At 40.9% G+C, this 14023-nt stretch overlaps 1 protein-coding gene and 1 non-coding gene across 4 annotated transcripts in view; both read right to left on the bottom strand.

Annotated features, from left to right (window-relative positions):
- Positions 1-27: 27 nt before the first annotated feature.
- Positions 28-14023, bottom strand: part of CKAP5 (cytoskeleton associated protein 5) — a 52077-nt gene continuing 38081 nt past the window's right edge. For all 3 annotated transcript variants that reach the window (XM_065686684.1, XM_065686685.1, XM_065686686.1), the window contains 13 exons: positions 13493-13686; positions 11783-11955; positions 10494-10667; positions 10126-10246; positions 9296-9475; positions 8839-9026; positions 7702-7777; positions 6727-6915; positions 6487-6624; positions 5880-5963; positions 5627-5786; positions 3843-3997; positions 28-2430 (listed from right to left, as the gene is read on the bottom strand). In XM_065686684.1, the coding sequence (XP_065542756.1) occupies positions 2176-2430; positions 3843-3997; positions 5627-5786; positions 5880-5963; positions 6487-6624; positions 6727-6915; positions 7702-7777; positions 8839-9026; positions 9296-9475; positions 10126-10246; positions 10494-10667; positions 11783-11955; positions 13493-13686 (2087 nt within the window). In that variant the 3' untranslated portion in view covers positions 28-2175. The remainder of the gene's footprint in view (positions 2431-3842; positions 3998-5626; positions 5787-5879; positions 5964-6486; positions 6625-6726; positions 6916-7701; positions 7778-8838; positions 9027-9295; positions 9476-10125; positions 10247-10493; positions 10668-11782; positions 11956-13492; positions 13687-14023) is intronic.
- Positions 9967-10076, bottom strand: LOC136018028 (small nucleolar RNA SNORD67). Its single transcript, XR_010614192.1, has one exon. It is a non-coding gene; the product is annotated as a small nucleolar RNA SNORD67 (small nucleolar RNA).

Genomic DNA, 14023 nt, shown 5'->3' with positions numbered 1-14023 from the left:
TGACTTGTTACAAACAATACAGAGGAATCATTTTTAAAATTCAGTTTAATGTTATTTAAATATTGTCTGGGCTAGAGATTAGGCTTTATTAATGGATGTGCACAAGTTTTAGTTCAGAACTCCCAGGATATTGAGTCCAACCAAACACTACAGAGACAACAGGGCAAAAACTCGTTCATAGTAAGCAACTGTACCTTCTGCTTCTCAATTATTCCTGTATTTCCCTTCCAATTCAACTTCAAATTTAAAGTAGTTGTATGCAGGGTTGCAGGCAGCGCTGTTTTAACATCCTGAGCTAATTAACAAACAGCTCTTCAGAATGGCTACTGGACATGGTAAAGGAACATACGGATTAAATCTCAGGAAGTTTCAAAAAGCAGCTAGTCATTGAGAGGTAGTGGCAGTAACTCTAGTGTCAGCCAACACAAACCATTCACAAACAGCCCCAAGGTAAGTGCACAAAACCTCAGCGCTTACCACTAAGGGCCAAACCTCCACTTGTTCCACAAGAAAAGTGCATGCCCACTTCAGGTTAGGAAAGGAGACTGGGACTACTAAACTGAGGTGGTGGAGCAATGAATGGCATCACATCAATTAACACAGGATGGAGAACACTCGCAAGTCACCTGCTACCGCAGTGTACAAACTCACCACGAGCACCAAGCAGTATTACAGCAACTGCAACCCCAGCCAAGGGGTCCTGTAAGAGGAAGACTTCAGCCATTTGCAGAAGCTCTGGCACAGATCTGCTGTACAGGTACTACTTTAAAGCCACATTTCCACTGTAATCAGGCAAGACAGTTTGAGTAACAGCCCTGATGCAGAGACTGCTGGTCCACAGAGCAAACAACGAAAGCAGCAGTTGCATGGAACAGATTAAAATCTAGAGCAGAAGTGTGCTATTTTAAGCCTGCCTGTCCAACTTGTCAATAACTTTGTTCTAGCTATGGAACAGATGTGCAATTTATGCTTCACAGCCAGCTCTCTCATGGAACTGCAGTAATAAGGTGAAAACATGAATGACAGGGCTAGAAAGGCTTACACAGGATATGTCTTAGTCTTCACACTTGTAGCTTCTGAAAAAGGCTAATCAGAAGACTACTAAAGAAGCAGTGGTTATAGCTTTTGCAGACTAGAACTACCAGGTGTCTTAGTTACACTAAATAGTAGTCTGCTTACATCAGATGTTTAAGAGCAAAAAGGATGTGGTGATGAGGTCTACCTGCATGAGGAGGACTGCATAACCTAATGAGTTCAGAATACATGAGTCCACTGGCTGTACATCCCTGCTAATCTATTCCATATCAACAGCAGCAGGCTCCCTCAAGGAAAGCTTTTGTACACAGAGGGGCTATGCTTAACCTGGGTAAAGGCATCACAAGGACTAGGTAATTTAAAGTAAGCAATTTAAGCAAAGTAAATAGTCTCAACTTACTCTCAAGTTACAGAAACATATTCCAAACAAAAAAAAACCCCAACTATATGAAAAACGCACTACTGCTTATAGAAGAAAGAGTGCAAAGTTTCAGGATTGCACCTACAAATAGTATATATTCGCTCATCTTCCTTATAATATAACCAAACCCCAAGGTTCATGTCAAGAATAGTTTAGTTCAGTTTCTAGATGCCCAGTCACAACATTCAGGAATAGAGAGTGACTTCTCTAACCAGCAGTCACTGCTGTTCCTAGAGGCTGGTATAGTTAATGCAAACTTTATTTACAAAAGACACTTAAATTAGTTACTTCATGCCGTGTGTCCATACAGAACCAACAGTTCAAAGATTACATGGAGAAGAATTCACAAAATTAAAAGCGAAATCACTAAAGATCTTCTAAGAGTTAAGAACTAGGAAAAGATCTTAAAGACAATTGTACAAATAAAAAAACCAAGTTATGAGAAACTAGTCTGAGCAGGAATATGGTTGTTTACAGGTCTGTACACTAAAACTAATACACAGACAGCCTTCTATTGTCAAAGAGATGCTCACTGAGAAGCAGAGTATGTACAAATACTTGTGCCACAATGACTCAACCCCCAAAATCCACGGTATTATACATAAACCAGTTTGTATACATTAGGCCTAAATGAGGCCATTTGACTATGAAGACTTCTAGTTTAGTAAACTAAAGCTGAAGACAGCCCAAGCAACAGTGATGCCGTGTCTCTTGCATCTTTATTTGCGACTGCTTTTTATTCTCTCCAATCTTTTTTTCAAGTCGTCAATATTAGCTGCTGCAGAAGAGGGTGAAGCCAGAGTAGTGCCAATGCCAGAGGAATGAGTCTGATTGGAGTCCAGGTCCAGATGTTGGTACTGCTCCCGTGACTCACGGAGCTGGGAGAGCTTACTGTGAAGCATATCTGTAGAGGATGCAACTGTAGGGAGTGCTGGTTTAGAGAGCAGAGACGTCAGAGGTGGTCTGTCTTCTTGCTGCAGGGAGAAGAAAGTGAAGTGTAAGATAATGGCAAAAGCCAGACAAGAAGTACAAGCTATAATCAATGTCTTTTCATCTTCACACTAAAGACAAGAGGAAAGGGAAGAAATAACACAAAGGTGATCTGGACCAATAGTCAGTTATTTAAGTCAGAACCATGCACAAAGCTAACTCCAGTACTCAATTGCTATCATTCAAGTAGCTCGTGTTTAGCTTGATGTCAGTAGGGACACAGAGGAGCTATAGTCTTTAAAGATCATAAATTTACAGCAGACCAGTATTTTACCGAGATGGACTGTGTAGCCCTGAACAGCCTGATGAGGCAAGAGGAAAGTCCATGCCCACATACGGCATCAACAGGCAATGATACTGTGCATTCTGGGAGAACATTCCAGAATGGTTGGCAAAATCGACTCAGACAAAAGTGTAAATTGTCAATTCACAGAATGGCTTGGGTTGGAAGGGACCTTAACGCTCATCCAGTTCCAGCCCCTTGCCACAGGCAGGGACACCTTCTACTAGAGCAGGTTGCTCCAAGCGCCATCCAGCCTGGCCGTGAACACTGGCCAGGATAGAACATTTGCCACTTCCCTAGGCACCCTGTGCCAGTGCCTCACCACCCTCAGAGTGAAGAACTTCTTCCTAATATCTAATCTAAATCACTAAATCACTGTTCTTTTACCAACTGATACCTCCATCTATGTTGATGACCGTATTACTATCACCTAGGAAACAGGTGCCCTCTGAGGACGGGAGACTACATAAGTTTCCATTGTTAAAGGTTAAAACAGTGATGTGCCTGGATGACTGTTCCTAGGGTAAACATCACTTCTCATGGGGCTGAGTGCAAACTTCAGTAGTTGGCACTGGCTTCTGAACACAATGGCCAAGCTGTCAGAAATTTTGGCCCACAGGTTTCTAACACCAAGCTCATTCAGCATTTCTGTGCTTCAGTAGCCGTGCACTCAAAACATACAAAACTTCATTCAAAGTCTTTGTTCAGCTCTTGCGGTTCTTTTAGAGCAGAAATATACAGAATTGCCACATCATTCAACTCTGATATCAGTATACGTTAATCTATAGAAAGCAGCAGTTTAGTTAAACCTTTGAGACTCAACTACATGGCAAAGGAAGATACCAGACTACGGGGCTGCAGAAATAACCTGTATGTGTACTAGTGCTGCAAAGTGAAGTGAAACAAACCTACTTGACCATGCAATGAGTTTAAAGCCATTTATACTGGGCAGGTGACATGCAGTGAATAGCTAGGACACACTATAATTAAAGATCATTGATTCCGACTGGAATCTGCCTTTAGCACAGAAAAAGCAATCCTGAATTCTTAAAACAAAAAAAGCAGCAATGAAGTGCCTCCCTGGGGATTTACAAGAGTTGTCAGGTACAATACCTTAGCATTATCAAGGCCACAGCGCTGCCTGAGGATTTTTAGTCTTTCCAAGTAAACTGAAGGCCCCACTTCCTCCCCATTTGAGTTTCCTATGGATGAAGATACAGTGTGGGTAGAAGCAGGAACACACGTTCCTTCCATCTGAGAAGAAATTCCTGGAGGATGAGGAGAAGAGGAAGGAAAGGAAAAAAGGAAGATTAAAAACAAGTGTAAACTCCTTGGTCATTTCCTTGAAATAACATGCAACGGATGAAGAATCAACCAACCTATAAACTAACAAGCTATTTACATTTGCTAGTACAGGCATATGAGCCCTTTCATTTCCTTGCAAGAGGGACAGCTGAAAACCAGGAAAAGAATTTGGGACATTGAAGAAGCAGCAGCAGAGCAGCTCCAGAAGTAGTGCCGAGACTGACAGCTGAAGTAGACACTGGGAGGGAGAGGGAGAGGAAGATGCTGATGTGGAACAGCAGTAACCATGATGTCCAGAGAACTCAGCAACGGGCAGGATGGGAAATAGAGACTTCTGTCATTTTTTAAGTTTCATAGTACTTCTGGGCAGACCTCACCACTGATTCTAAGCCCTCTTTACCTCTCATTCGGGTAACTTAAAGCTGCTGCTTCTTCCAGTTCAATCTGAAATAGTGATTTCTGGAAGGTATATAGGAAGGTTTTTAAAGTTTGCCTACAAAAAAATTAGGAAAGGATTTTACATTATGGGAAAACCTTTCCATTGTGAAATGGACAGCAAGTTCTAACACTGGGCATGGACAGGGATTTCTTTTCACTTGCTTACTGCAAGGGTACTTGAACTAGACAAAAGGAGAATTAAGGTGAAGCATGTATACTTTAGTCTAAATAAAGCATGGTTGCAAGATGAAACAATGTCCTTTTTTACAAACTACTATAGTAAGGCAGGGAAAAGAAATAAAACTGGGGCACAAATTCCATTTTGAAACCCAACTGCTGAGCTAACATTTCATGGTTGTACAGACTTTTGGGATGAAAGAATTTTCTGTCCTATCTAGTCAGGCATTTAGCAGGTTCTAAAAGAAATACTGTAGTGATTTACAATAAAGGGATAGGAGAAGGAACAGTGTTACGAGAAAGTCTCCCAGAACACTGAAATGTGAAATGAAAGTTAAAGGTGGTTTAGGCAGACTGTATTTGTTTTTACTGTCAGCTAATAATTTGTCACATGCACTCCCTAATACTGCACTGAATACTCATTTGTGCTTATCTGCAATTAAAACACTCATTAACAAAGTGGTTTCCAGTAATTTATCCAATTAAAAAGCTGACTGCAAATGGGTCAGAGACTGCTACAGAAACAGTTCATGTTATTTTAAATAAACTTTGATTCCACAGCAAACAATACTATCAAAAAGCCTCTTGTACCATTTTAGTAACCAAAACATAAAAGGAGAACCTGAGAGCTGCTGCTGTTATAAATGAACTGCATACTTGACAGAAACAACTCTTGATACCAGACAAATGAAGCACAGGTTAATGTTCAACCTACATTACAGGATATGAATTAGAGCCACTTGTTTACCAAGCTTTTGGATGTTTCTGACATTCACTGTGACTGTGGTTTAACATCTTTTTGTAAACAAAAAATGCACAGCCCCTGCAAATGGTGCCTCAAACCAACACAAGTGCCAAGAAAATATATAACTCACTTTGAAAACCCATAAACATCTGCAAATATTAACTTCTACCAGGGGATATAACTGCCCTCCTATCTCTGCTTATAGATCCATCAGTTCTGTTATAGCACTTACCTGTAGAAGCAGCAATTCGTCCTTTTCCCTCCCGTTCTGTTTCTATCAGCCGGAGGCCTCTTTCCACATAGCTCTGGAAGAACTGCGAGGAGTTTTTTAGGAAGGGCTCAATGTCTGCATCAGAGTATTTCTTTTTGTATTCATACAGCTCTGCTAGACCCTAGGAGGGAAGAGTTCCTGTGCATTACTACAACTGCTGCATCCACCATTCTAATGTATCATGCTTTCTGCCTTGCGGGAAAGGAGCACTTACCTCCTTAGTGTTCTCCTTGGAGCCAATCTTCTTAAATATTTCTGCCAAAATATCATTAACTTTGGCCTTTGAAGCCTTCTCCTCCTAAATAAAAGGAATCAAAGGACATTCATAAAACAAAGTGAATAAAACGAGAGGAAATTAGACAAACCTACAATGTCCTCAGACTTGCTAGCTGGATACAGAACTTCCAAGATGAAGAAAACCTGGAAGCAGTTAAGTTTTACCTAACCACCGTTTACACAGAATGAGAGCAAGAACATCATTAAGCTGTAGGACTCCTGAAAAATCAGTGTTTAAAGCCTGCTTTGGGTATGGTTAACTTTTAGTAGATCAAATGCAGTATCAAGCAACATAAAGCCTATGCTGCACACCTGAATATCCTGGAGAGCACCTCATCCTGGGATATGCATAGAACACTCAGGTAGTAATGAAGACACACTGCAAGTTGCCAAAGCAGCCATAAATGAAAGAGAAACTAGAATAGCATTTCCAATATTAGTTGGATGCCAGAAAGGTAATTACTACTTCATATTTCACAGTCACAAAAATAAACCTCAAACTGCCTTACATTCCATGTCCCTACCAACACATTTACATTACTTACTATGCGAGAAGCTCCTTTTTCTGTATCCTTATCGGCTTTGCTTCCACTCTGATCCATGGAGTGTTTCACTACTCTACACAGGTGCGCCTCCAGCTCAGACTCATTTTTGTTGTCTATCATTGTTAAATGATCCAAGATCTAAAAGGAGAAAAAAAGGGAATAAATTAAGAAAGAAGGAAAACCTTTAGAGACTGCATAAGCATCCAGTTCAAAAGTAGATAGACTAGTGTCTGCTCTGACCTTGGGCCCTTTTAACTTGCACAGAGTGTGAAGCAGAGTCTTCAGTGTCCTTATAGGAAACTCACTCTTACATTGCTTCAGCTTCTCTTTGGGGAAGACCTTCATGAAGATGTGGATATCCAGTAGAATCCGATCCAGATTGATACTATTAATGGTTTCCGGAAGCAGACGCACCATTCTCCACAGACACTGGAACAAGAGAGTGAATTAAGCAAGACAACTCAAGGAAAAAGTATTAAACTATATAAAGAGATTGTACAAAACTATCTGTGAGCCATTTCACTCCACTACTACATGCAGGCACACTGTGTTTGTCTGCTCAAGCTACATTTGTATTGGTATGTGCTTTCTCTTTGTAACTAGCTGGACATATCCAGATCCTTCTTCAGAGCTTATGTATAAAAGTAATATTGACTTCTCTACCAGTATATGGAGACTAAATGCTTTGTATGAAGAAATTTCATCAGATAATGCATATATGCTATGTACGGTCACACATGCACACGTTTGTTCTTTAGGTTTAACCTCACTAAGAACACCTAAGTTGTCTTTAAAAGATGCCAGTTACAAAAGGGTGTTGTACTATAAAACAAGATCATACCCATGCCTTGAATGCAGACATTTACATGGTTTTTCTGCCTGTCCTTAGAGATAACATAATACAAGCCAGCTCCAGCCTGGGACTGTTTGAATCCATGGGTACAGTGCTATGCTTAAGCAAATAAGCCCACCAGGTGACCACATGCCTCTGTACAGAGTTTGTGTTAGTACACATGAGCTTTTATAAACTATTAGCAGGTGTAAAGCTCCCCTCCTGGCATACATGACATCACTATATGTAACATCTAATTATAAGAGTTTGGAAATATTTCAAGTTACGGTCACCAATTTCTTTATTTTAATATGTATCTGTTGCTTCAGCCAAGCTAATTCGGATAAACCTAACTAACTTCAAAACCTCTACTACAGGCTCACCTTCATGACAAGCTCTGAAAACTTAGGAGAGCTGGCTGTTGCCAGCAGGCTGTCTTGGAGCAAAACCAGCAGAGCACTAGAAGGAATAAATTTATAGTAGTTACAAAGGTAAAAGTGCTACACACAAAAAGATGACATTCCCCCCCACCTGACCCCAGAATACTACAGCAGAGACTGGGGTTAGTCATGGTGTGAAACAGCTCTTTATCTTTCTAGAACACTACAAGAGTTCAGAGGCAGTCTGCTGAACTACAAAGCATACAGAATCATCCTAAACTGGTGCTGGTCGATGAGAAAATGAACATGAGCCAGCAGTGTGCACTCGCAGCCCAGAAAGCCAACCATGTCCTGGGCTGCATCAAAAGGAGCGTGACCAGCAAGTTGAAAGAGGTGATCCTGCCCCTCTACTCTGCTCTTGTGAGCCCTCACCTGGAGCATTGTGTGCAGTTCTGGTGTCCTCAACATAAAAAGGACATGGAACTGTTGGAACAAGTCCAGAGGAGGGCCATGAGGATGATTAGGGGACTGGAGCACCTCCTGTATGAAGATAGGCTGAGGAAGTTGGGGCTGTTCAGCCTGGAGAAGAGAAGGCTGCATGGAGACCTCATAGCAGCTTCCAGTACCTGAAGGGGGCCTATAGGGATGCTGGGGAGGGACTCTTCATCAGGGACTGTAGTGACAGGACAAGGGGTAATGGGTTAAAAGTTAGACAGGGGAAGTTTAGATTGGATATAAGGAGGAAATTCTTCCCTGTTAGGGTGGTGAGGCACTGGAATCGGTTGCCCAGGGAGGTTGTGAGTGCTCCATCCCTGGCGGTGTTCAAGGCCAGGTTGGATGAAGCCTTGGGTGGGATGGTTTAGTGTGAAGTGTCCCTACCCATGGCAGGGGGGTTGGAACTAGATGATCTTGAGGTCATTTCCAACCCTAACTATTCTATGATTCTATTTAGCCTGCCTCCAGCTGTGCAGATTGTGCAGTCATATTCTGATTACCACTGGTGATAATTCTTCATTAACTGGCTGAACTATTCTAGACATCATTCTTTGCCTACAGAATGGCTAACAAACACTTTGCCATTCAAGGAACACACAAGAATGGGTGAAGAGAAGCAGTTATCGCCCAATTTCTATTACATACCTCAGGATGTTAGTCTGGTCAGACTTTTCCAGGACTTTCACTACCAGCAGGTTGACTGATCGGATGACCTGCTCACCCTCCTCAAGGTCTTCAAGCCGAGAATCCAGCATTAATGTAATAAGACCATGCATTAGATCCTTCAGCACCCCAGTGGAGGCTTCTCGAGCCAGACTCTCAATCTGAAATAGCTACAAATTGAAGACAATATTAGGAGCTTTTCCTGCTTTAATATAGTGATTCCTTTAAACTACACTGTCAAACCATTTGACATTCCCTTTGTCCCCTAAAGTATACAGCTCAGCACTCAAGATGTAAGGAATATTAGAGCAGAGCTTCATATTAAAGTGTGACAGGTTAAGAGTGGCTGCATTCTGTATAAGCAAACTAACCTTCTTCCTTTCCCCAATTTCTCATTCCCCACTCCCTCTTCACCTGAACACTTAGGTCAAAGCCTTACCGAGATCATGCTCCCAATAATACAGCTGTAAAGTTTGACTATCTCATCTTTGTCAAGCTTCTCATCTGCCATATGTGTGTTGTAGATTAGTCGAAGCTGCATGAACGTAGCTATTAGGAATTGGTCAATGTGGCCAGACATTGCTTCTGCTTTGTCTTCCTGTCGGAGAACCTCATCAATCTAAGATATAAAAACAAAACACTCAAGTCAACAGAACGCAAACAGTGCAAAATAACTAACTTAAAGCAAGACTTATCTATAGAAAAGGTCTTGCTCTGACTACTCCATTTGCCAAGGCACTGTTATTCTAAGCTTTCACCTAAAATCCATAGCCAGACTTCTATTGCTAATCCCATTACAACCAATTAATGATCTTTTAGAGAATTCCAATCCTCTCTCATACACAAATGAAAACAAAATGTTGCATAATGAATTCTGGAATTAACAGCTTTATGAAATCTCCTGGATAGAATACTTTGAAGAAATTAAAGCTATCCTAGAAAAGTATAAAAGCTATGAGGCAAGACAATTTGTTTGCTCAGGATCCATAAACCAGTTAGCATTTAATAGTCAAGTCTCACTGAATTAACTGGCTTTTTTATTTTTTTTTCCTTACTGCTTGTGTGTTAACGGCCTATTCTACATCATCCATGTGTAATTTCTATTGCTAAAGCGAGTCAGATGGCCCCTGTGCACTTAGTTTTGTCATCAGGGAGTTCTGAGCAGAGTCCATGTCACCCGACACGATTGCTCCACCACAGTGCAACTCATCACCCTCGCAGACAATTAGTTTAGTACACTGTGATCAGTTGCTATTTTACTTCACTTACCTGTGCCAGAGCCTGGATGCTTGTATTTATATCACCACTAGCTACTTGGGAAATGACAAAGTTGATAGTAGAAGCTGTGTTACTGTGCATGTCATCAAAGTGTGGGGATACAGCCCGGATCCTAAACAGTTGAAGAAAAGAGGATTCATTACTCTCTGGAGGGATAGCTCTAATGCACATTGAGCTTCTATATTTCAATACTGGTTTAGAGATAAAAGTATTTCATTCTTCACAGAGGATACTCAAGGAAGAAATAATTTCTTTTAATATATCTATTGCACTACTTGTTAAAGACACTGATGATGCATTTACAAATGCAAGATCCTTTTACTACACAAACACATAAGCAGAACTCAAACAAGACTTACTTAGGCTCAGGAATCAAGACTGGCTCAAAGATGTCATCTAGTTTGTGCTGTACAAGTGCTGGCATCTCACATCTGACAGTACCATTGTCATTTTCAATCTCATCAAGATCCAGTTGAAACTCCCGTGGAACTGTATGTGCTGTCTCCGAATGCCCACCCATGTTGCGATTTTGGCTACAGAAACCAGGAGAGAGGCGTTTATTATATACACCCAAGAGGCAAGGGCACTAGCATCCCTATTAGCCCTAAATCTCTCAGAATAGCACAGATTCTGAACTTCTGATTTCACTCAAACCCTCTAAAATAGCCCCCTTTACTTTTCCCCTAGCCATTAGTAAAACAAGGTTTTGTAGGCCAGATAAGCAACTGCTTGTTACTGGCCTTCTAGTTTATAACACATCACAAGACCTCCTGCATCTGTGATAGGTGTGCACTGGTTCATTCTGAGAGATACTACCGTAGATTGCTAGGTATCAATGGAATATAGTGCTCAAAAGTGGCTTTTTCTTTTTAAATGATGGATAGAATGCATATGCAACCTTGCAAGCTCATCTGAACTTGGGACTCTCAGCAGCCCATGACTTGTGCTGCATAGCAGGTTTTTCTCAATGAAATACTCCAATACGTAGTTCTCAACAGGAACTTTCATTCTAAGAGTGAGCAGTGGCAAGGAATACAGTTTGAGCTTTTTATATCTGGTACTGTTGCCGCAGGCTCTACAGTTCACACATGCTCACCCAGTTCTGTGCTTTATGTCTGTCCTAACAGTTTAAAACCAGGGGTTCAATCAATACCAAGTTTAATGTAGCACAACAAATTCTCACAGTATTCCCAAACAGTTGCTTAACAGAAGTGCCACATCTGCCTGCAGTTTGATCTATAGTCACCTTTGGCAGAAACACATAGTTTTGGCTTCTTTTAAGTCAGAGACCTATAAATAACATAGAACTGGCCATTGTAAACCTGTCACGGTCAGGAAGGGATGACTAGCATAGAAATGGAATGATAGAAGAGCCTTGCTACCAAGGAGTTTGTGGGCAGTACTTACATCCTATAAGTGCGATACATAATTCTGTCCATGGAGAAGCAGTGAAAAAAGGCACAAGACCATTTAGAAAGATTTCAAGACAGACAAGACAAAAAAAATTTCAGACATTTTGTTTTTTATATTATTCGGCCAATTTCCACAACATGCAAAGATGATGACACAAGAACTGAAAGAACATCGCCAGACATGAGAGTAGCACATACACTATGCAGGCTGCAGACCACAATGTATCAATACATACTTGAGTTTGGAGGACATGTCCTCAGCTGGTCCCTTCCGCAGCATGCTGGCATTAGTGCTGATGTTTTGAGCACGTAGAGGTTTCTCCTCTGCCTGTCTCACTGGAGCAGCCGATGGTCTCTTGGCTGAACGTTTTATTCTCTCTTCCAGCATGCTCATGTCTTTCTCAGAAAGCTACAACACACAATGCTTTCACTCAACTTGAGTCGCATGGCTTTTAGGTATCGTGGTCACCTACAGGAGGTATACCACTTATAACTGCAGACTGAAGTTCTCTAATACCAAGGGTAGGAGCTGTGAGTTCCACCATCTAGCAGCAAACTAATAGTCCATTCTGGACTGCCAGATGCTACCTCAAGGAGCTGATTAACCCATACTGACAAGCTGTAACACTGAATACAGCTACATCTAGCCCACATCATTTTCAAGAAACAAGTAATCTTCCAACTACAGTATTATCATGTGTTTATAAATAGTTGCTTGCATTGCTGCAAAAACAAAACGAAGAAACCGCCCCAACTTTCCTATACTCCTAATTTGAGCCCAAGCAATGCTTTAATACTACGGACCCAGCCACAGAAGCCCAAGTCCTTCTAATAACTGACCTATGTATTCCTAATTCAAACTGAACACAAAGACAGCCAATTAAACATTTAAACTCATGCAGTGAGAAGAACTGTTTATCTGCCTTACTTACAGAACCAAAGATTACTAGTAACTGAATTTAAACAAAGCTAGCCATGACAATTCTGTGGGAAGCACTCTCTAACATCCCTGTGATTTGGAAACTGTCCTGAAAAGCAATACATTTTAAGACTAGATGGACCATGCTGAAGCTCAGGAAGCTGTGGTTAGAAGGGGCTGAATGGTTCAGGTGCTACAATTCCTTCTTTAACCTTGAAAATTGAAAAGCAAATAGATTACACATTACTAAGGAGGGGGCAGATTGCTCTCTGAACAATAGTTAAAGTAAGATAGGAAGCCAAAATGTTAATGAAAATGCAACATTAATTCTCATGGGGATGTCTGCCAGAGAAAATGGGTCAATGAAGTTCAACATTTCAGGAAGTTGGAAAGAAAAAGGGGAAAAAACAAAAACTACAACAAAAATAATTCATACAGGCATTAATGTATCTATCACATTCCAATCAGTTTTAGTGCTGCTAGAAACATTAAGAGCTCAAATTCAGAGAAAAGAACAGGAAAAAATGGCCTAACAGCTCTTAATTCAGGTTAGAACTCAGTATACTTAATGCTATGCAAGGTAAACTGCAGACACAGCCAAATAGCTTTCCACTGCTGGAGACTGGAAAGTGAGTTTTGCCACCTTAAACTTTCACTCTATTTTAAATGATATGGCCAAGTATGATTTCCAGAGAACAAACCAGCAGAAACACAAAGCAACACAGTACTGACACAGGCCTTAAGCATCACAGTGCAGTAAGATAAAGCAAACAAGCTAAACTCGCCAAACTTCAACTGCAAAGCAACTGGTGGAGATGAGCATAAAAGAGCTAAGTACTTCACAGAGCCCAAATAACTGCCTTATTTGACCAAGTAAGTTATCCATACAACTGACTATAAAGCAAGTTCTCAACACCAACAGCAAGATGTTACAGCCAATCACGAGCAAAACAGTGCTAATTCCCTCCAAAAGTACAAGGATTTGAAAAATAACAAAGACTGTAAGATTATGTCCAGTTACACTCACATTTCCAATGAGCTTGAACACTTGGTCACCATGAACATTGTAGACAGTCACGATGGTGTTCAGTGCAGCATTACGCACAGTGTTGTCCCTATCGCCAATATGAGTCGCCATTTCTTTTAAGGCTTTCCCTGGAGTTGGCTGGCATACATTCATGCCATAGGATTCAACCAGACATCCAAGCTCTTCCAGGCATTCTGAAAGAAGAAAATGACATGTGCATTTTCAAGTATAAAGCTGCTGGGAAAAGAGCCCTCCCAGTTTTTGTGTCGCTTGCACAACTTGAACATTTGTAAAGCATCAACCATGATGCTGATGATATACTTCAGATGATTTATGCAGTGGATAGTAAACTAATGGTTCAGACTACTTTACACAGGTAGTATCTAAAAGCTGTCAGTAATCTCTCTACCATTCAAATATTTCCCATTACCATATATAAGCAACATTACAGTTAACTTCACATGTAGGTGAAGTTGTGACAGCGAGCTTGCAGTGCTCCATTCAGTATGTAATTTACCTTTCTGGTTAAAC

This window comes from Lathamus discolor, chromosome 6 (genome assembly GCF_037157495.1).
Source record: "Lathamus discolor isolate bLatDis1 chromosome 6, bLatDis1.hap1, whole genome shotgun sequence".
Lineage (NCBI taxonomy): Eukaryota > Metazoa > Chordata > Aves > Psittaciformes > Psittacidae > Lathamus > Lathamus discolor.
This window is presented reverse-complemented; position numbering and strand designations above follow the sequence as displayed.